The sequence below is a fragment of the Lepisma saccharinum genome, chromosome 2, assembly GCF_977018435.1.
Source record: "Lepisma saccharinum chromosome 2, izLepSacc3.1, whole genome shotgun sequence".
Lineage (NCBI taxonomy): Eukaryota > Metazoa > Arthropoda > Insecta > Zygentoma > Lepismatidae > Lepisma > Lepisma saccharinum.
In genome coordinates this window covers 157,921,482-157,942,678 of record NC_139230.1, presented here as the reverse complement: position 1 = coordinate 157,942,678, position 21,197 = coordinate 157,921,482, and the positions used below count along the sequence as shown (strand labels likewise).

At 39.3% G+C, this 21,197-nt stretch overlaps 1 protein-coding gene across 1 annotated transcript in view; it reads right to left on the bottom strand.

The window, feature by feature from the left end:
* The window catches only part of LOC145984154 (Na(+)/H(+) exchange regulatory cofactor NHE-RF3), a 39,932-nt gene that overhangs the window by 4,334 nt on the left and 14,401 nt on the right, over window positions 1-21,197 (bottom strand). The window contains exon 2 of the mRNA XM_083117633.1: window positions 13,946-14,044. Within this exon, the coding sequence (XP_082973759.1) occupies window positions 13,946-14,044 (99 nt within the window). The remainder of the gene's footprint in view (window positions 1-13,945; window positions 14,045-21,197) is intronic.

Below are 21,197 nucleotides of genomic sequence, written 5' to 3'. Positions count from 1 at the left end.
ACTTCAAATATGAAAATTTTTAAGGTCACATGTGTGACATCTGAAAGAAAATAAACGAGAAGATATACACATCGCTAGTGGTGAAACAATTTAAAAACTTACATGATTAAGTAAGTAATCACCTAAAAGTAGAAGCTGTAGGTGAGTGGTTAGTGTTGCGGTTTCACACTCTGAAGGATGCATGTTTGAGCCTGGATAGAGGTGTTTTTTTTTTTTGTCTTGTTTTTTTTAGTTGCCAACGAGGCTCCAACAGGTTTGTGTTTGAATCCGCATACATGTGTTTACAGTCAATCTAGGCATGCTACATGTGAAAAGTCTGCAATTATTTTGAAACTAATTTACATAACATATTCTTGATTTCATGGTGGTTGCGGTAAACGTGGTTTAAAATTACGTGAAATTTAGAAGATTTCGCACTTCCGCGTTGCACAATTTAATTTAATTTCGAAGATCCAGTGTCTTCATTCACAGAAGGGTACGGCGTTTGAAGCGGAGATGGTACCGCGTCACTACATTGTTTGTTCCCGGGCGGCGGTGGTTGCGATTTTTCCCGTTCGACAGCACTGGAGCGCGCATCTTGGTTTGCGTAGTCTGCTTCCTGTTGTCCGGTGGCGTTGTCAGTTGGGGGTTGGGGGGCTGGGCTGTGTTGCTCGGTAATGTGCCGTTCCTGTTCCCCGCGTGGCTGGAGGGGGCTCGAGTATGTGCATAGCATCTTTTCTTTTTCAGGTCGGGGATCTTTCTGAGGACAGGGTGCCAAGTTGGGTGTGCTTGTCCATTGTCCAGGTTTAGTGCTGGTTTCTGCTGGATAATGGCATGGGTTTCTTTGATGGTGTTTTCTATGACAGAGCCGGTTGGGTGAAGTATGGATATGGAGGAGATGGTGTGGTTAGTGGAGTGGAGGTGTTGGGAGAGGCCTGATTTAGGTGTGTCGTTTTTGGCATCTTTTACATGCTCGTTAATCCGTTCTTGGACGGTGCGGATGGTTCTGCCAATGTAGGTGTTGTGGCATTGGCATGTGGTCTTGTAGACACCGGGGGATGCAAGTTTGGGTAGGTAGTATCTCTTGAAGTTGGGTAGTGCCCTTCCGATTTGGGATATGGGTTTGGGTGCTACTCGGATGTTGAAGGGTTTGAGGGCCTTGGCAAATTTTCCAGTTGTGGTGGGCTGGTAAGGAAAGGCAATCCATTTGGGTTTAGGATTTTGGTTCGGGTTATCCCTGTTTCTTGGGTGTCTGAACTGGGCTTCTGTTTTTGCGCACCACATGGATAGTTGGCGCTCGGTGTAACCGTTGTTTAGGCCTATTTCCGTTACGCACGCTATTTCATCTTGCAGGTCATCTTCTGTGCAGCTGTGTGTGAAGGGTCTTCTGTAAAAGTTCATCCATACTCCAGCTTTCTGTTTTGGTGGGTGGTTGGATTTTGCATGGATATACTGGGTGCCCGAACCTGGTTTTGCTGTATACGGATGCGACGAACTTGTCTTGGAGTTGTCGGATGCTGAGGTCGAGAAAGTTGAGGTGGCCATTATGTTCCCTTTCAACGGTGAAGTTTATGTTAGGATGTATGTTATTGAGGGCAGTTAGGAGATGGGTTAGGTCCTCTTCCTGTTTGTAAATGACTATGGTGTCATTGGCATATCTTTTGTATCTTATATGAGCAAACTCTGGTTGGGTGAGAATTGACTTCTCGGCCACATGCAGCACTATGTTGGATAGGGGTGCAGAAAGGGGGTTGCCCATCACTAGGCCCCCTGTCTAGTGGAAGAAACTGTCCTCGAACTGGAAATAGTTGTGGGTGAGGCAGGCTTGTAGAAGGTTGCAGATTTCATCAGTTACAAATGGAGGCGTGCTATTGCTGAGTAGCCATGTTCTGGTGGAGTCAAGTGCAAGGCTGATCGGAATGGAGGAGTACATGTCCACTACGTCTATGCTGGCTCCTCCATTCCGATCAGCCTTGCACTTGACTCCACCAGAACATGGCTACTCAGCAATAGCACGCCTCCATTTGTAACTGATGAAATCTGCAACCTTCTACAAGCCTGCCTCACCCACAACTATTTCCAGTTCGAGGACAGTTTCTTCCACTAGACAGGGGACCTAGCGATGGGCAACCCCCTTTCTGCACCCCTATCCAACATAGTGCTGCATGTAGCCGAGAAGTCAATTCTCACCCAACCAGAGTTTGCTCATATAAGATACAAAAGATATGCCAATGACACCATAGTCATTTACAAACAGGAAGAGGACCTAACCCATCTCCTAACTGCCCTCAATAACATACATCCCAACATAAACTTCACCGTTGAAAGGGAACAAAATGGCCACCTCAACTTTCTCGACCTCAGCATCCGACAACTCCAAGACAAGTTCGTCACATCCGTATACAGCAAAACCAGGTTCGGGCACCCAGTATATCCATGCAAAATCCAACCACCCACCAAAACAGAAAGCTGGAGTATGGATGAACTTTTACAGAAGAGCCTTCACACACAGCTTCACAGAAGATGACCTGCAAGATGAAATAGCGTGCGTAACTGAAATAGACCTAAACAACGGTTACCGAGTGCCAACTATCCATGTGGTGCGCAAAAACAGAAGCCCAGTTCAGACACCCAAGAAACGGAGATAACCCGAACCAAAATCCTAAACCCAAATGGATTGCCTTTCCTTACCAGCCCACCACAACTGGAAAATTTGCCAAGGCCCTCAAACCCTTCAACATCCGAGTAGCACCCAAACCCATATCCCAAATCGGAAGGGCACTACCCAACTTCAAGAGATACTACCTACCCAAACTTGCATCCCCTGGTGTCTACAAGACCACATGCCAATGCCACAACACCTACATTGGCAGAACCATCCGCACCGTCCAAGAACGGATTAACGAGCATGTAAAAGATGCCAAAAATGACACACCTAAATCAGGCCTCTCCCAACACCTCCACTCCACTAACCACACCATCTCCTCCATATCCATACTTCACCCAACCGGCTCTGTCATAGAAAACACCATCAAAGAAACCCATGCCATCATCCAGCAGAAACCAGCACTAAACCTGGACAATGGACAAGCACACCCAACTTGGCACCCTGTCCTCAAAGATCCCAGACCTGAAAAAGAAAAGATGCTATGCACATACTCGAGCCCCCTCCAGCCACGTGGGGAACAGGAACGGCACATTACCGAGCAACACGGCCCAGCCCCCAACCCCCAACTGACAACGCCACCAGACAACAGGAAGCAGATGACGCAAACCAAGATGCGTACGCCAGTGCTGCCGAACGAGAAAAATCGCAACCACCGCCGCCCGGGAACAAACAATGTAGTGACGTGGTACCATCTCCGCTTCAAACGCCGTACCCTTCTGTGAATGAAGACAGTGGATCTTCGAAATTAATAGGATTGAACCATTAAATTGTGGAATGCGGAAGTGCGAAATCTTCTAAATTTCACGTAAGTAATATTCTTGATTATTTTTACCATTCACTCGAAGTAATTCTTTCTATTATTGTTTAAAAAGCAATAGGAACTTTCATCAATTTGGATCGAAAAATACCTAATTGTTGTCATATTCTAACAAAGTATCTACAATGAATGTGCTGACCAGGGTTCTGAAGTTGATGATGAATCATCTTTTTTTCTGAGTCTTCAAAACAATTCTAAACCTGATATCAGTCAGTTTTCCTTCAGATAGAACTAGATTAAAAATTTTTATTACATTTTTCTTTTTTGCATTTGTAGGCCCTTCTTTGTATTTTTGTCATTATCAGTATTTTTTTTTCCTTTTTTTGTTACGCTGTCCCACAGTCGGAATCCAAAGCCTTTGGAGCACATGGCAACGGAGGAGGTAAAAGTAGTCACAATATTAAAAAATATCTTATGTATGCCAAACATAACTGTTTTCAGTTGCTGGCTGTCTACTGTATTGTAGAAGATCCATTCTCAAAGGAGGTGAATGATTTATACAGGAAAAGAAAGTTGCGATGCATGTTACGTAACTTAGAAATTAAAATAGAGAAAGCTCAATTATCTCTTTGCTTCAGTAGTTTAGTAGTATAAACCACCAAAAGTGTGTTTTGTCGAATTATTCAACTACTCTTTTATTTTATTAAAAAATCAAGCTTTCATTTTCAGTGCGAAAAGTATTTTAGACTATTTTTTTACGAATATTTTTAAGGTCATTCTACAGGACATCAATTTCAGAGCCCTAGCGATGAGTTATTTTTCCTATCTGGTTTCTGCACCTGCCACGTGGTATATGATGGTCTGCTGTCTGAAATTTAAGGTTTCAACTCTTGGAAGAAACCAACATCATTTCCATGAATCTGAAGAAATATTTCGTTCTACTTTTCGCCTTCCAAAAAAGTTTCTGCTGGGGTTGGGAATCTATCTTAAGACCCTTGTCACACAAGTCTAGCATGTTACCACTACACCACAGACAGTGTGAAGAATTATAATCCAATATTTAGGTCTTTTAATTTAACAACTTCTCATATCCGGTATATCTCATATGATGCAAAATGAAATTCTAAATACCCAGTTAGAATAGTGAGGTGTCTTTCTCCCTCCCTTTCTGTCAATCAATATACATGTCTAATTTCACTTTTCCCAATTGTGAGATCTGAAAGGCTTGTGCATGGCTGCTCTTCTTTCTCCAACATTTGTCAGTACTTCGAACTTCTGAAGAAATGAACACACTACTTGCACATCCATGAATATCCCAACATGTTTCACATAACTAACAGTGAATACGAATACGATACTTTGTTAAAACAAAAACCTATCCAGTGGAATGTTATTCTTAAAACTGGATGTTAAGTGCTACTGGCATCTGTGGTGTAATGGTTACGTGCTAGACTTGTGAGACAGGGGTCATAAGATCAATTCCCAACCAGAGCAGAAACTTTTTCAGAAGGTGAGAATCGTTAAGGAATATTTCTTTGGATTCATGGAAATGATGTTGATTTCTTACAAGAGTAATAAACTTAAATTCCAGACAGCTCTCTCAATTGCAGCAGACAGATACCACATGACAGGTGCAGAAACCAGATAGCAATTATAGCTTAGTCATCACTAGGGCTCAGAAGTTGATGACCTGTAGAATGACTAATACAAAGAGCCAATCAAGCATACTTCTCATTACTACCATTGATTCAATATCATGGAGTAAACCATAGAGCCAAAGTTACTTTGTATAAAACCCTAATTTGCAGCATAATGATATACGGGAGTGAAACATCGACCTTTAATCAAAGTACAGGCGAAATGGTGGACTTGTTTGAACGGAAAATATTTGGACCAATAAGAGTGCAATATATTTGGAGAATAAGAACCAATCAGAAATTATTTGAAATTTACGGAGATGGAAACACATGGGAAGAAGTAGTTGGAGCAGACATAGTACAACTATTGAGAACTAAGAACTGGAAGAGAGCAGCCTTGGACATTATAAGGACCGGAGTGCCATAGAAAAAGTAGAACTAAATCAAAATTATTTTTAAAAAATTGCCTAAAATACTATTTGCGCTGCAAAAGTATTTGAAAAACAAATGAATTTAAAATTCACAAAACAATGAGGAAGGAGAAAAATAAGCCTTAAAAATTAAGATAAATGTAATAAAAAAAGGAAAAATACTGAAAATGACAAAAACAAAAAAAGGCAGACAAATTTAAAAAAAAAAAAGATGATAACATTTTTGTCTGGTTCTATCTGAAAGGAAACTGACTGATATCAGGTTTAGAATTGTTTTGAAGGCTCAGGAAAAAAAAAATATTCATCAACGTCTGGGCCCTGGTCAGCACATTCATTGTAAATACTTTCAGTTGGAATACAACAATTTAGGTATTTTTCGATCAAAATTGATGAATGTTCCAATCGCTTTTAAGAGAATAATAGAAAGAATTACTTAAGAGTGAATGATAATAATAATAATCAAGGATATGTTATGTAAATTAGTTTCAAAATAATTGCAGACTTTTCACATGTAGCATGCCTAGATTGAGTGTCAAGTTAGTGCTTTGAAATAAATCTTATCTCTGAAAAGTATACTTTTGTGCCAGAAATAAAAAGCAAATATATTGAGCTGCTGGAAACATTTGTGGAATTCCACACCGAATAATTTTTTGCGAACATTCTGAAACAAAATTATTTAACTCAATTGCTGAACCCCATACTCAATGTATTAAAAAAAAAAAAAAACCTTTCGAATTTGAACTCTTGACCCTTAATTCCTAGGGGGAAAAAATAGATCTGTGACAAGTACTTTACAGATAGTCTACAACATTGCTTGTAGCAAATGACTTTAAATGTGTTGATCATTACGTAAACTACCATTTTCCTATGTGACGAACAGACTTTTGCTACTAATTGTGAGAATCATTAATTTTCGCTCATTGCACAGTACTTTGCAAGGTGTTCTTATATTTGATATTTATAATAAATTCGTAATTATGCCATTTGGTGTTCAAACTTGAGAGTGATTTTCTCCAGGTGGACTGGACCACTAGCAAGTGCAGTGTTTCCAACCTCGCCACAGTTTCTCAGATTCCAATTTTAGCATGCCAAATGGCAAGTATTCTCTAAAATTATTGCTCATACTTATGCTTTCTGTTTTTTACTCTATTAATATGTTGGTTTAATATAGTTCCGGACTTCATGTTATAAACAAGAATGTAAATCTTTCACCACAGGGTTTCTCGCCTAGTAGAGGGACCTGTAGTAAAGTTGGCTACTCTCTGCTGCTGTTCAAGAGCTATGTTGCCAAATTAACGATTTCTGGTCTTAGAAATCTCTCAGGGCAGTCCGGTAACATTTGAAAAAGTGTAGAATTCACTTTTAATTTCCTAATTATCACAGTTCACCTGGTATAATTCACAGATATTAGCTGAGGAAAAGCCTGAAAATCCCATTTTATACTAATGTCATGACAAAACAAAAGCAAACTCTCATAAATCAATGGCTTGTAATGTAGCAGTTGATGAGGAATGAGAAAATTACCAACTGCACATACCAAGTGAGCACTACCTGAGAGTTTCCTGGGTATTAGGTCAGAACTGGTAGTTGAATTCCATGTCCCTTACCGTGGTCCTACACCCAAATGCTTTCTTCTGTGATGTCCCAGATGTTTGATTGATTTAATTACATTATTTTACATCTCTTCTCTGCCACATTTGGCTAATCATGATGAGGATGAGTGGTATGATGAAACTGATGGAAGGGACAGTCACAAAGAACCAGGGTTGGCATTTTGGCCAGGTTTTTTAAAAAAAAAACCAACCCAGGTGGGTTTTTTCGGGTTTTTCAGATACCCGATAAAACCTGGGCAAAACTGGGTTTTATTGTTTTTTTTCAGGTTATGTTTATAAATATATATATTTTAAAAATGAAATACATTTTTTCCTGATAGTAATATATTGGAACATTCAATTTGTATTGTTTTAGTTCAGTGAATCAAGAACTAGTTAATATTTTCTGTTAATATAGTTAAAAATTCACAATGGTCTCACGCCTTGAAATGATTAAACTAAAAACATACATAACCCGTGCCACAACAGACCATTGAAGGCCCAGGCCTACCTACTGACTGCTTGCTGCTCTCCCACCTCATCCTACTCTGGGGGTGACGTGTGGTCAGAACGACAAACCCCCAGTCATCATCGTAGGTTTTCATCACCGGGTTACGCTACTCATTCGTAGCTCCCCAATTTAATCATGATGGTGAGTGTTCACCAGTCTCGTACACAGTCCGAAATCTCAGGAGACTCAAACCTGCACATGTCCCATAGCCAGAGCCCAAAGCATGACCACACAACCACAGTGTGGGACAAATGATTAAATTATCTAAAATACTGTTCTGAAAAATTTGACCAATAGTTTGATTCTACTCTTGCTGGATGACTTAACAGTTTATAGATCTATGATCAGTTCAGTGTTGTGCACTTGCTGTGGTGGTGGTTTAGTCAACCCCCGTGGCAGAGTGGTTAGCACAGCATGCTGCAATGCCAGGGCTCCCAGGTTTGAATCCGGATGTTTGTGTTTGTCCCAATGATGAGAAAATGGAGAGAACAAGGGGGATACTACTGCTTAGGGGTATTACTTTTATTACAAATGTAAAAAAAAAAAAAATAGACAGGCTGGCTGACTGCCATGCAGAAGACCCGGGTTCAAATCTTGGGGTGGGTGATCTAAGGTCAGTATTTTTCCGGTCTTGTCCCTGCATAAAGCAGCTCTGGAACTCACCCAGCCTCAAATCAATGGGTCCTGGGGGGTAAAGGCAGCTGGAGTTTGGTTGTGATCACATCACCTCCAAAATGGCAGAGATCAAGAATATGCCAGGCCCTATCCCCTAAATTTGCCTTCATGGCACAGTGCTAAATGTACGCGGAACTTTACCTTCACAACATACGGTAGTTGCACAAAGACTTTAAAATCTGCTTCAATACAGTTTGATCACAGTTGTTTTTTCCCCATTATTTTTGTGGAGGTTTCAAGTTTAAATATCTCCTCCGTGTATTAACCGTGAAAAAATTATAAGGTTGACATATTTAATTGTTTTGACTGATTACATCCAAATGGAATACCGTATCCATCCTCCAAAATATCTGGTTGCTATGAAACTAACAGTTCCCATGGACAAAACATTAGTGGCCCCATTTGGATCCCAACATACACATGCACTATATTGTTAAAATATTATTTGTCATGCCATAGTTTAAGAAATGCCCTAAAATATTTAAGTCTCTCTTCTTAATGTACAAAAATGTAGTTTAGGCAGATATTTGAAAGTGGAATCTGAATTTGGAGCTACCTCAGAATATGAAAAATCAATTTTTCATCCACCACCTTGAAATCTTGGGGTCCCCCCAGGGTTCAATATCCGGTGGAGGCACATAGCAGTTCGGATTCCACTTTAAACTGTAGGTCCAGTTCCGATTAGCCTTACTGTGCATAAAGTAGACTTAAAACAGCAAATCAATCAATCAATCAATCAATCAATCAATCTTCAAATCTTTTCAACAAATAACTAACTAACTCTCTAGCTTTCTTAAACCCGAAAGGTCATGACTGCAGTCCCTATCCTGAGCAAGATCTTTTCCATCCCTACTGATTTCCTTTAGGTCCATCTCAACGTTGTCCCTCCATCTTTGTCATGGCCTGCCTATAGGTCTCGTACCATCAGGTTTCCCAACAAGAATCCTGCAAACTCTTCTTTCCTCTCCCATTCGTGCCACATGGCCTGCCCACCTAAGTCTTCTTGATTTAATCATTCTAATAATATCTGGACATGAATACAAATTACGTAGTTCTAAATTATGTAACCTTCTCCACTCACCTGTCTCCTCATCCCCTTTAGGTCCAAATATTTTCCTAAGGATCTTATTATTTATGTTCCTCTTTCAATGTAAGGGGACCAAGTTTTGTATACATATAATAATACAGGCAAAATTACTGTTTTGTATATTTTAACTTTTAGTTTCTTAGATATTAAACGAGAAGACAAAAAGTTTATGAAGAGAAAAGTAACATGCATTTCCTGAATTAAGCCAGCTTTTTATTTCCTCCTTCATATCATTTTCATTTGTTAGTATTACTCCTAAGTACTTGAATTTGGAAACTGGTTCAAACTAGTTGTTATCAATAATTAGATTTTGATTATTACCTAACACTTGGTTTTGGCCTGTAAGCATATATTTTCTCTTTGCTAACTTCCAAACCTCTCTCTTTAGCAGCTTTGAAAAATATTTTAGCATTATTCTTAATTGTATTTATATCATCCCCTAATAAGTCTACATCATCTGCATATGCTAACAGAGTCACACCATTTAATTTTAGTCCTTTGTTAGAAAATGCAAAATAAAATCATTCCCTGGGTGTAACTATTTGCAACATGAATTTCAGCTTAAAAACTAAATTTGCTACAGATATCATGGTCTCTAAATTGGTGACTTTCCCCCACCCTACCTAAACCACACACTGTATTACAAAGTTTTTATTGAAAACTTCAAGCTCAAGTAATGTCCTAATGTAGCCGAGACCTGATTTTTTTAATCTACGAAAATCTAACCTAAAAAAATTTGCTAACTTGAAGCTCTTGCAAGGCATGTTAAATTATCCACCATCTTAAAACATGGTGACAATTTTTTCTCAAATACAATATGGCAAAAATCCTTTAACCTTTACTTGGCCAATGGGTCACATGTGACCCATAGAAAATATAGGCAAAGTCGGCTGACGGGTCACCAGTTACCGACCCATCGTGCTGATTAAAAAGTTCATATGCTTTTAGCACCTTCATACTTGTATGTGAGGTTGTAAACGCTGACAGATGTTCAGATAAGACTGAAATGTCCTGTCGAAAACCCACTTACCCATGACCCCCTCCCCTTCCTTTCCCAAACATGTTGGGTTGTGCGTTCCAATGCTGAAGTTGGCGACTAGAGTCTAAAAATAGAACAAGGGAAGCCAAAATGCACTGTCACGCCTGACTGGAACAAAAGGAAATATGTTGGTCACAGCATGCTGCGAAGGAAATGTGGTGCCTCTGCTGTCTTTGTTGATGAACTTCTGCCTGCCTCACCCCTCTCCCATGTAACCAATAGCATCTTTGTGGCGACAGGTCACAAGTGATTCTTGAGTGCTAGCTGAAACTTGTGCGTCTGTGTGCTCTGTTGTTGGTGCTTGCTTGTGCGTTGGCTGATTGTGGTAAGTCCTTGGATCTTCTGTTCTGCAAATCCACTTTTTTCTGTTTATTCAGGTCTTCAGTCAAACATGTCCGGGAATAAGCGAATGAGCAAAAGGGAGATATGTGATTTCCTAGACAACATGGATGACGAAGGTGAGACTGTAGAACCAGAGGGTGATGAAGATGCTGTAGGAGCTGATGATGTTGATTGGGAAAGTGTATCAGATTCATCTTCGGATGAAGATGATGCTCCTTTTCCATCAACATCATCAACTTCAACTTTGTCAATCTGGGGCCCGCGACCCGCTCATCTTCCCAGTCCAACTGCTTTCCCTTTCACTGGCCAACTTGGACCCAAAACTTCTGATCTTTCTGAAAACTCTTTGCATTTTGATTCTTTCCGCCTATTCTGGACAGATGCTCTTTTCTACATTGTGCTGGTAGAATCTAACAGATACTACCAGCAGTTTTGTTGACAAGAGTCATCTGTCCAGGGTAGAGCCCCCCCCCCCCCCCACCATCACCCTTGGTGAACTTTTCCTTTTCTTTGCCCTATGGCTGTACTTCAGACACAATAGACATGACTACATAGAATCTTACTGGCAGAAAAACCTTTTCCATACCCCCTGGGTTGGCTATCTCCTTGCCCGTAACAGTTTCTGGCAAATTCTTCGCTTCCTTCACTTTTCCGACAGTTCATCTCCTCCTGCGACAGAGAACAGGGACCGGACCGACTGTGGAAACACAGATTTTAGAACATTTTGGACAATGTTACCTTGACTTGTACCATCCCACTGAACACTTATCCATTGACGAGGCTATTGTTCTTTACAAGGGTAAAGTGCTGTTCAAACAATATATTCCAAAGAAGCACAAGTGATTTGGCATCAAGCTATACTTGCTCTTTGAGATATACGTTTGATATTCTCGTTTATCTTGGAAAGCACAGAGCAAGACAGACTGGAACTGTGACATCCACCCATGCCCTGGTCATCAAACTAAGTAGGAGAGTTCAAGGAATTGGTCAATTTCTCCACCTTCCCAAATCTTTTTGATGATCTTGCAACAAAGCACGTGCAATGTTGTGGGACTGTGAATAAGAATCGGCGTTCCATGCCCATTGACTTCAAGGCAAGCAAGACAAAACTTGGTGACCTGGACGTACACACGAAGGGAGACTTGACAGCTGTACGGTGGCACGACAAACGTGATGTCCTTGTGCTGACAAATTACCACAGACCCCCCCCCCCCCCCCAACAAGGGAACTTTCTTCATGCCCAAGGTAACCCATTGAAACCTGAAATTATACTGGACTATAATAGACATATGGTTTACGTTGACAAAGCTGACAGGATGACATGTACCTATCTGACTGGCAGTCTGACAATCAAGTGGACTAACAAACTCTTTTTCTACCTTGTAAACCAGTCCATCCTGAATTCTCACATCCTCCTGAAACACTTCTCCCAAAATCACTCACATCATGATTTCCAGATAAGTTTGATCGGGGAGCTGGCTAAACGGGGGAAGGCGGAGCAGGCTGGTCCTTCTAGGCATTTGCCTGGTGCCGATCTCCCACCACCTCTCTGCACAAAGCTCGATTTTTTTTACAGCCAAACGGAAATGTATTCACAAAAACTGAACTATACATTTTGAAGGAAATGCCAAGAATTGACTTTTTTGCATCACTGATGCAGCCACATGGGGACTAGCATTGTCATTGAGAATGATTGCCTCCTCCAGAGATTTTGTTGGATGTTTATGGCACAGAGCAACTCTTAGACGATCCAGTGTGGCACAATATGCAGCAGCATCTACAATTGCTCCTTTTACCTCAAAATCAGCAAGAATGAAACCCTGGATGTCCCAGAAAATTGTAAGCAAAACCTTTTGTGCAGACGGGGTTGTCCTGAATTTTTTTTTGTTGGGGGAAGTTTGAGTTTCCATACCATACTCTGTCGCTTTCATTCAGGGGTGTAATGAAATAATGAAAAATGCACGATTCATCTCCGGTAACCTAGTGCAGTCGAGGAATGCGTTTCCAGCCCTATGGTGTGTGTGTGTGTGTGTGTGGTGTGTGAAAGTAGGTAGGTAGAGGGGGGCCTCTGGTAATATCTTGCGGGGGGGGGGGGGGGTTAAGATTTGTAGATCCAGCACTGATTGCATCTCCCAATAACTACAGTTAATGGAAGAAAGTCAAACATTTTTTAAAAAATTGGAATTCAGCAAACCTCTGTGCCCACCAGGATAGACCAGAGTGAATGAAAAACTATGTAGCAGTAGTACAGACTGATACTTCATTCCGTGGGGAAAAAATAATCTGTAAGAGCAGCAGTGTTGTCAGATTACGGAAAGTTTCTGGAATTTTGCTTCTAGTGTGAGCCCAATAGATGCTGCATGGACCAAATTTGGAGGGAAGAATGACAAAACACAAATCTCTGAGGATATGTAAAGTGTGCCCCGCCAAAAAAAAATTTTGAAGGGGAAAAAAAGGAAATTAAACAACATTTAAGAAAGCCTTAATTTCAGCAAATTTCGAAAATTGGGCCTTTGTCTCACGATACTAGACATGCCCCAGAAATCAAACTCCAATTCCAAGCATGGTTCAGGTTTCCTGCATTGTATGTTGGTTTACTTAAGAATAAAAATAATGACAATAGACTACTCAACCAAATATTTTACACAAGATTAGCAGCAACACTCATTTATTGCTACTTTAGAAAGCTTTCAGACTGAAGTGACAAGTAACAAAACTGAACACAATGGAATAGGCACTTATCTTCCAGCATGTACACTGTATGTGTGACCCATCAGATTGATGCAACATGATACAAGCTAATGTGAAAACTTCCCAGTCTCAGAAACATGGCAGTGACATGTGCAGCTTGTCATATCACTGCCATATGATTTGTTACATTTATTTCTGCAGGTTCATTTCAAAGTTTGTGCAAAACTTCCTTTCCCTAAACTCTATGGTGCAACAATCCATTGAAGGGTCAAGGCCTGCCAAGCTGCCATCCATTTGGTGATGCGTGGTCAGCACATCAAGATCCATCACTGCTGTTTTCTGGGTTTTAAGACCATAAGCCACAACTTACACCATTCAAGTAGCTCAACTGTCCTCGCATTGATGGATCAACATCAAAATTTGGGGGCTTCTACTGGGAATCAAATCTGGAACTGCTCGTAAACTTTGGCTGTGTGGTAACCCTGAAAACTCCCTTATTTACAGAAAAAATACAGTAGATACACAAGTGTAATTACCTGCTCTGTGGAATCTGACTGCTCCGGACTTGAACCTATGCTAGTCTTCCTCTCACTGCATGGTGTTGTAGCTGCACTGCTTGCTTGATCTTCAACCTCCTGTAGAAAAGAAATGATGTTAAATCAAGGGAATTTAATTTGACCAACTTACAACTATTTTCAATATCATCAGCCTCTGTGGCAAAGCAGTTAGCATAATGTGCCATGAAGCTAGAGGTCTAAGGCTCAAACCCTGGTTAAGGCATGGATGTATTATCAAGGTGGTTGCAAGGAACCCATGATGAAATTCCCCAACTTTTCCAGAGCATTTTAGGTTTCTTCCTGGAAAGGATTTTTTTTTTTTTTAGGTGGGGACAAAGGTTGCTGCCCACACCCTTTGCAGTTATAGCTCATGTGGACCTTATTCCTATCGAACCTCGTAAAATGATTATATTTACAAATCAAATTTGTCCAATTGCTGAGGCTTTCCAAGAACAAATATGAAACTCACACTAGGACAATACAGCCATAACAGATTGCAAGTAAATAAGGAATAAATCACATAGTAACATTTTCCTACGTTTATTGAAATATCTAATAAGCTGCTACTATAGCTTGCACAAGATAAAATGATCTGTTGCCAGTATGGTGGCAGAGCACATTAAGTAGTCAACTATCAATGTCCTCACTGAAGACCTGGGTTTGAGGACATTTAAAATTATAGGTTCTCTGCTCAAAGAAGCATAAGTTTCCATGAATAACAGTTTAGCTACTTGGTGTGGGGAATAAGTTACAATCATGATCCTAAAGACAAGTTGTTGTTTTTTTTTTTTTAGACAGTTGTAGAAAACCAGATGAAACAAAAACTGTGTGCAGGCACCATTTACAGATAGTTTATGAAGTAATGCAGAAAGAGATGACAAAAGTTATGTGAAAGCTATTGTAATTACACTGCTAAAGGCAAATATTCAGATGTTAATACTGCACAATGCTTTCTTTAGTATTGCCAAAGACTGAGTTTTGCACATGTGAAACTGATGATCTGTTGCTATTTCAGAAGAAAATGCAAAGTAATTCACATGCAAAAGAATCTGCACCAACAACTAAAATACATATAAGCCCCCAATCAGATTGTGTTTACATGTCTCCTTTACCAGAGGTGCCACAAAGAATCACTGCCATGTTGGTGTGTTGCAACGTGGCAGGAGATAAATTACAGGAACAATGTCTGTCCAAGTCACCAAGGGAGGACATATCTAACATTTGTAGATAGGTTAAAAACTTGGATATTTACTCTTGTTGCTGCCATGCTCTCATCAACATGGATAAGTTTACCCCTGAGCTACCGACTTTAGAAATCAGAGGAGACTTATGAAATGCCCTGCACTCTCATCTGGCCATCACAAGAATAATAATTTGCTTTGCAAAGAAAATCTAAAAATAAAATTCCTGAAACACAATATTATTTTAGTTACACTTTTCATTTTCACTAATGAATTTTTCTTTTGAAATAATTAGCACAGTCATGTTATGTTGTGGATTAATTTTTAAGACTGTTTTCTCCTAAGTTGTTGAAATCCATGTTGAAAGTTTATCCTGATTTCACGGAATCTCCATTGTGAAACAAGGGTAGTTTATTTTCAACTGCAATGACAAGTTATTACCTTGCAAGGTTGGGAAGGTGACACTAACTTAAAATCCTTTCCTTATCTGAAAATAATTTATATATCTGAATATAGTACAGTGGGGTAATGAAACTTATAATTTCCATTATTGAGAAACTGGAGAATAGTGGTTCATTTTGTCACCAAAGTATTAATACTAATCCTGCTAAAGCAAATACCTTATTGGTAAATATTTTACAACAAGTGTATATCAAAAAAATAATTAATAGTTATTGTCAGCACAAGGGCTGGCGGAAAGCTGGGGGGAGGGGGAGAAAACGTGCCAAAAAAATAAGCTTATAATAGAAAAATAGTAGTAAAATATAACAGAAAAAAATAAGCCTATTGAAAAATTGGCAGTTATAATATTGCAACATAAAACTTGTTCAAAATGGGCTCAATAATAAGTAGATTTGAAAGTATTTGTCACAGGAGTATGTACAGGGTGGCTCAATAAGTCACTTAACACCCTCAGTACAAGGCCACTGCGGCATGGAATTTGAAATTGGCGATGACCAATCGTTATCTGGCCAAGGGGGAACCACATTGATGCCACCCACATGGTCGGCGGCCATCTTGAATTCAACTTCAGAATTTTAAATGGGAAGAGGGTCGTGCGACATATCAAAATGGGCTGGAATTTCACGAGAAATGCAATGGTGAAGGTTTTTTCGACGTATCTTTAACCATTAAAAAGTTATGACTGAATTCTTGTACCAATTTGCTCCTTTTCAAGGTGTTAGAAAAATGCCTTAAAATTTGTTTAGCGCTTCAGTAATGCATCGAGATCAAAGTGACGTCTATGGAGAGACGTTCGCATGCTATTGCACATTATTTTAATCGGATACATCCATGAAGAGCTGTGCATTATGAATGGTTGTCGCGAACAATTTACAGTGCACCGCTTCCATTGAATTAAAAGTCCTTCACAGTGACAAGGCTAATGTTTATGTTCATAAGGAAGTTCATAAACAGAATATTCGATGATTTTTATCTGATAACCCATTTTCGACAGATCAAAGCTGAATGGTTAGTGTTGGTAAGTTAATGGTGTGGCGTGCTGTGTGGAACACGATTGGTTAGTCAATTTTCCATCAACGGAACCTTAAATGCTTAGGGCTACTTGGATTTGTTAAATAAACAGTTTTTTTCATCCTTGCTTATGGAAGAAGGTACTTTTTACAGAGTTTTTTTTAATAGGGAAGAACACCAGAACACTTATGGGAACGTTATGAACCAGTTTTTGTCCAAAGTTAGTTATCAGATGATAGGGTCACATATTCTGTTTATGAACTTCCTTATGAACATAAACATTAGCCTTGTCACTGTGAAGGACTTAATTCAATGGAAGCGTCACACTGTAAATTGTTCACTACAACCATTCATAATGCACAGCTCTTCATGGATGTATCCGATTAAAATAATGTGCAATGGCATGCGAACGTCTCTCCATAGACGTCACTTTGATCTCGATGCATTACCGAAGCGCTAAACAAATTTTAAGGCATTTTTCTAACACCTTGAAAAGGAGCAAATTGGTACAAGAATTCAGTCATAACTTTTTACTGGTTAAAGATACGTCAAAAAAACCTTCACCATTGCATTTCTCGTGAAATTCTAGCCAATTTTGATATGTCGCACGACCCCCTTCCCATTTAAAATTCTGAAGTTGAATTCAAGATGGCGGACATCAAGATGGCCGCCGACCATGTGGGTGGCGTCAATGTGGTTCCCCCTTGGCCTGATAACGATTGGTCATCACCATTTCCATGTTGCGCGCTGCAGTGGCCTTGTACTGGGGGTGTTAAGTGACTTATTGAGCCACCCTGTATAATTTCCCATCCTATTGTTGATTGAATTGTGAGTGCTCTTCTAATGGTAATAAATGGAACAGTGCTGGGTCCACCAACTCATCTGGTAGTTCCTTTCTATCCCGGCTTCCCTTCCTCCATCTTGGACTTGTCCATTTCACTACGTCCAAAGATAAGCAGGCTATATGGAATAGGTCCGATATCAAAAGAAGCAGTTTTAGTGTGAAGCAGAGGACGAAACCATTGAAGATCAACAAGCAGTACAAAGTTGACTTTTATTATCAGGTCCTGGACTTGCTTTTTTTTAGCTCGAGAAAGCAGCAGCTTGTTGAGAAGCTTAAACATCATAGTATTTTTCAGATTTTTTGTACAATGTTAGCCTAGTAAGCTTGAAGATATGTCATCTGATTTTTTGTCTGAAAAGTGTACAAAACTTGCCTGTATATTAACACATGAAGGCTTGCAGGAGTGCCCTGAAATATTCTATTATCATCACTGAAATTCAATCAATTATATAATTGTTCCAAATGTGTGCTTATTTAGCGCTTTTTATGCAAACTGTTCCTGAATTTAAAATTTTTAACCTAAAGCAAGCAATCTAACCACACTAACAGTGTTTTGCAAGTGTTAGATAGGTCTACATTCTGACTTGGGCACCACAAAAATTTGAAACACTAAGGGCACCGTCGAGCAAAAAATTTAGGAACCCCTGGATTACATGGAATTCGCTAGTGCCAAAGCAAGAAAAGTTTGCTTCAATTAATTATGTTTAACAACTATAGTCCTTTATTGTAAATTAGAAGAGGATATGTTGTTACACTTTAGTTCACTTAAAATTAAGTTTTTGTAGTTTTATTATTTTAAGGACTGTTTCCATTTTATGCAAGATAGCATTATTCGAAAAAAAAATGCATATAAATTTTAAAAAATCTCCTATCAAGGCGTACAATGGAAAATATATGAGGTCAAATCTTCTAAGCATCTCCTTCCTAATACTTGTTATATTTAAGTTATACAGCAGTGGCAGCAATTAGGGGGACATGGGGGCAGTTGCCCTCCCCACTTTTTACCCCCACACAGTAATGCGTGATCATTGGGAGAGGGACCAAGGACAGTTTACTTTCTGTTGGTAGGCAAGGCTTAGCATTAAGATGCAGCGCAGAGCATGAACTGGCAAAAATTTGGGGGCAAATGACCTCCTTAGTTGCCGCCACTGCCCCTGGATCATGGCCTCTTAATGCTAAGCCTTGTTTAAAAGAAAAAGTAAACTGTCCTCCCCCAGTTTTAGCACCCAATTTGCTGCTACTGGTTTAATGATATAAAATGCAATTTACTGTTTCATTTTTTTAAAGCTTTGCTGTGGTCGAAACATCCCGTGTTTCTTAATAGTATTGCAATAGCGCAACAGGTCCCATTACTTATTTTATAGATGTTTTTTTAATTACAAATAAACTGATTTCCAATTTCATCTATATTTCCAAGTAAGAAATTTTACAGCAACAATACTTAAAACTCACCACACACACACACATTCCTTTCTAGATTTGGAAATGCAAGAGAAACTAGTAATGCCCCCCCCCCCCCCCTCTGATTCTTCAAGGAATATTTGGAATATTATGTTGTATAGTTTTTTTTCCCTGACAATTTTGAACTAAATCCATGTATTTGTATATGGAAAATAAACTCATACAGCTTTCAGGTATGGACTGTATTAAGTATCTATTTTAGCTTATAAGAAATTGACTTATGATTATATTCATTCTGAAAAATAGTGAATTTATTATTACAATCCACAAGCTAGGGAGAGACTTTTACAGAGATTTTCTCATTAGCACGCAGGCTTAAATAAAATATTTGATTATTTTTAAAGTTATGGCTAAATGAGATTAGTGTAAATTAGATGTTTTTAATGAAGAAATTTTGTAATTTCTCAGTCTTCTAAGATTTTATTTTTATTAAATGTTGATATTTCACCTGCCGCTTGCATGTTCGGGTCCATGTCAAAATCTTACACCCTCGATTTCGAAGATGATTTATATATATATGGAGTATGTGCTGCTAATTGTGAATAATAAAATTCTGGAGCACGGAAATAGGTATTTAAGACTTTGAAGTTGCGAGGTGGTTGCTGTGTTGAAATTTCCCACAGATTCCGGGCTCCGCCCCTGGGGAAATTAATCTACCTACCTCCTCCTACTGCTACCCCGCCTTTCTATATAGTCCCTTTTGAAGGTAAGTTAAAAACTGACCGGAGCCACCTGCCCCCAATACTATTTTTTGCACCAACACATTTAGGTACCAAAGAAATAAGGCTAAAATTAAACCTCAAAAGTTAACTTACCTCTTTATCTCAAGTGCAGGCTGAATTGCGGGCCAAAGTTAATTTGAAAGTCTAGAAGATAAGTCAGTTGTATGTCAAAAGTCTTTGTTGTCCTTTTCCACAGAATACTACCCTCCCCTGTCCGTACCATCATAGAAATAAGAAGTTGCAAATTATCAAATCCCACAAGTAATTTCTGGTCCGCAGTTGCGAAGAGAAATGTGCACAATGGTCCACAAGATAATGTATTTACACACGCTGAGGATACCGTTCATCGCGTCTCGTCACTGTTTTCCATGCCTGTCAAACCACAAACTCATCTAGATACTACTCCAACAGATGTCGCAAATTATCCCATTGCACAAGTCAATCATAAGAAAAATAAAATGTTTAGAAATGCACCTGTGACATGAATCCATTATGGAAGCCCTGAAAAGCCATATAGACGCAATGTATGTAAGGAACTTCAATATCAAAAAAACCTAAGTTTTGTAGCCTTAAATGTAAAAAAATACCTTACGTGCTATTTAGAAACACCCTTTGTTACAAGAAACTTATTTATTTGACGAAAACATTTGAAATGTTTGCGAAATCCAGGGTGTAAGATTTCGGCACCAAGCCGCAAGAACCATGACGGCAAACTTATTTTCAAAGCATTAACGCTTGTATCCTATGTCTCTTTTCTATATAAAGCAATGAAACAACTTAATCCATGCACACATGATTGAGATATTGGTATGATGAATTCACGGCTTGTTTGATGTGAACATAGCAACACATGGCACCGGCTTGGCACCCAAAACACTAACATATCATAAACCTGTTTCTCGGTACTAAACGTTATAAAAGTGAAGCAATGGAATTGTACAAAAAGTGTCATATTACCTATTATCAATGTGACTCTTTCAGTACTAACATTCACAGTATATCCAAGTACCATGAAACTGACTACACACTGTTACCTATATTTCTGGCAAAAAGTGTGTGTGTGTGTATACATATATAATATTGAAAATTAAATGCAAGCAATTTATACTAGGGGAATCTACTGCACTGCACAAGCATCTGATTTTGCTAATCAGACTGGATAAGATAGGAACATGGTGTTAATAACATTGTCCGTAAGTTTATATGTGAGGCATGTCCAGAAAGTAACTTCCGATATCGTTGGGACACTGCTCTAGTGGTTGGAACACGACATGCACATTCAGATAGGAAGAGGTGGTATGCGTCTGGTGTGATACAGTCTCAATGTTGTGAAGGGAGTCTATTTAAGAACAGTGTTATTCCAGGGCAAAGCTATCTCCTGGTTGTATTCACAGGGCAGAACGGTTAATTTCGCAAAATCCTATTTCCCTACTGGCCACTAGAGGGAGGAGTGATTCTAAGGTTGCTGAAATAGGAGGGCAGCGGCGTTTGATCGCAAGTTCCTTCGTAGGTAAAAGTGGCAACAGCAGGTCACTGCCATAAAGATAGGT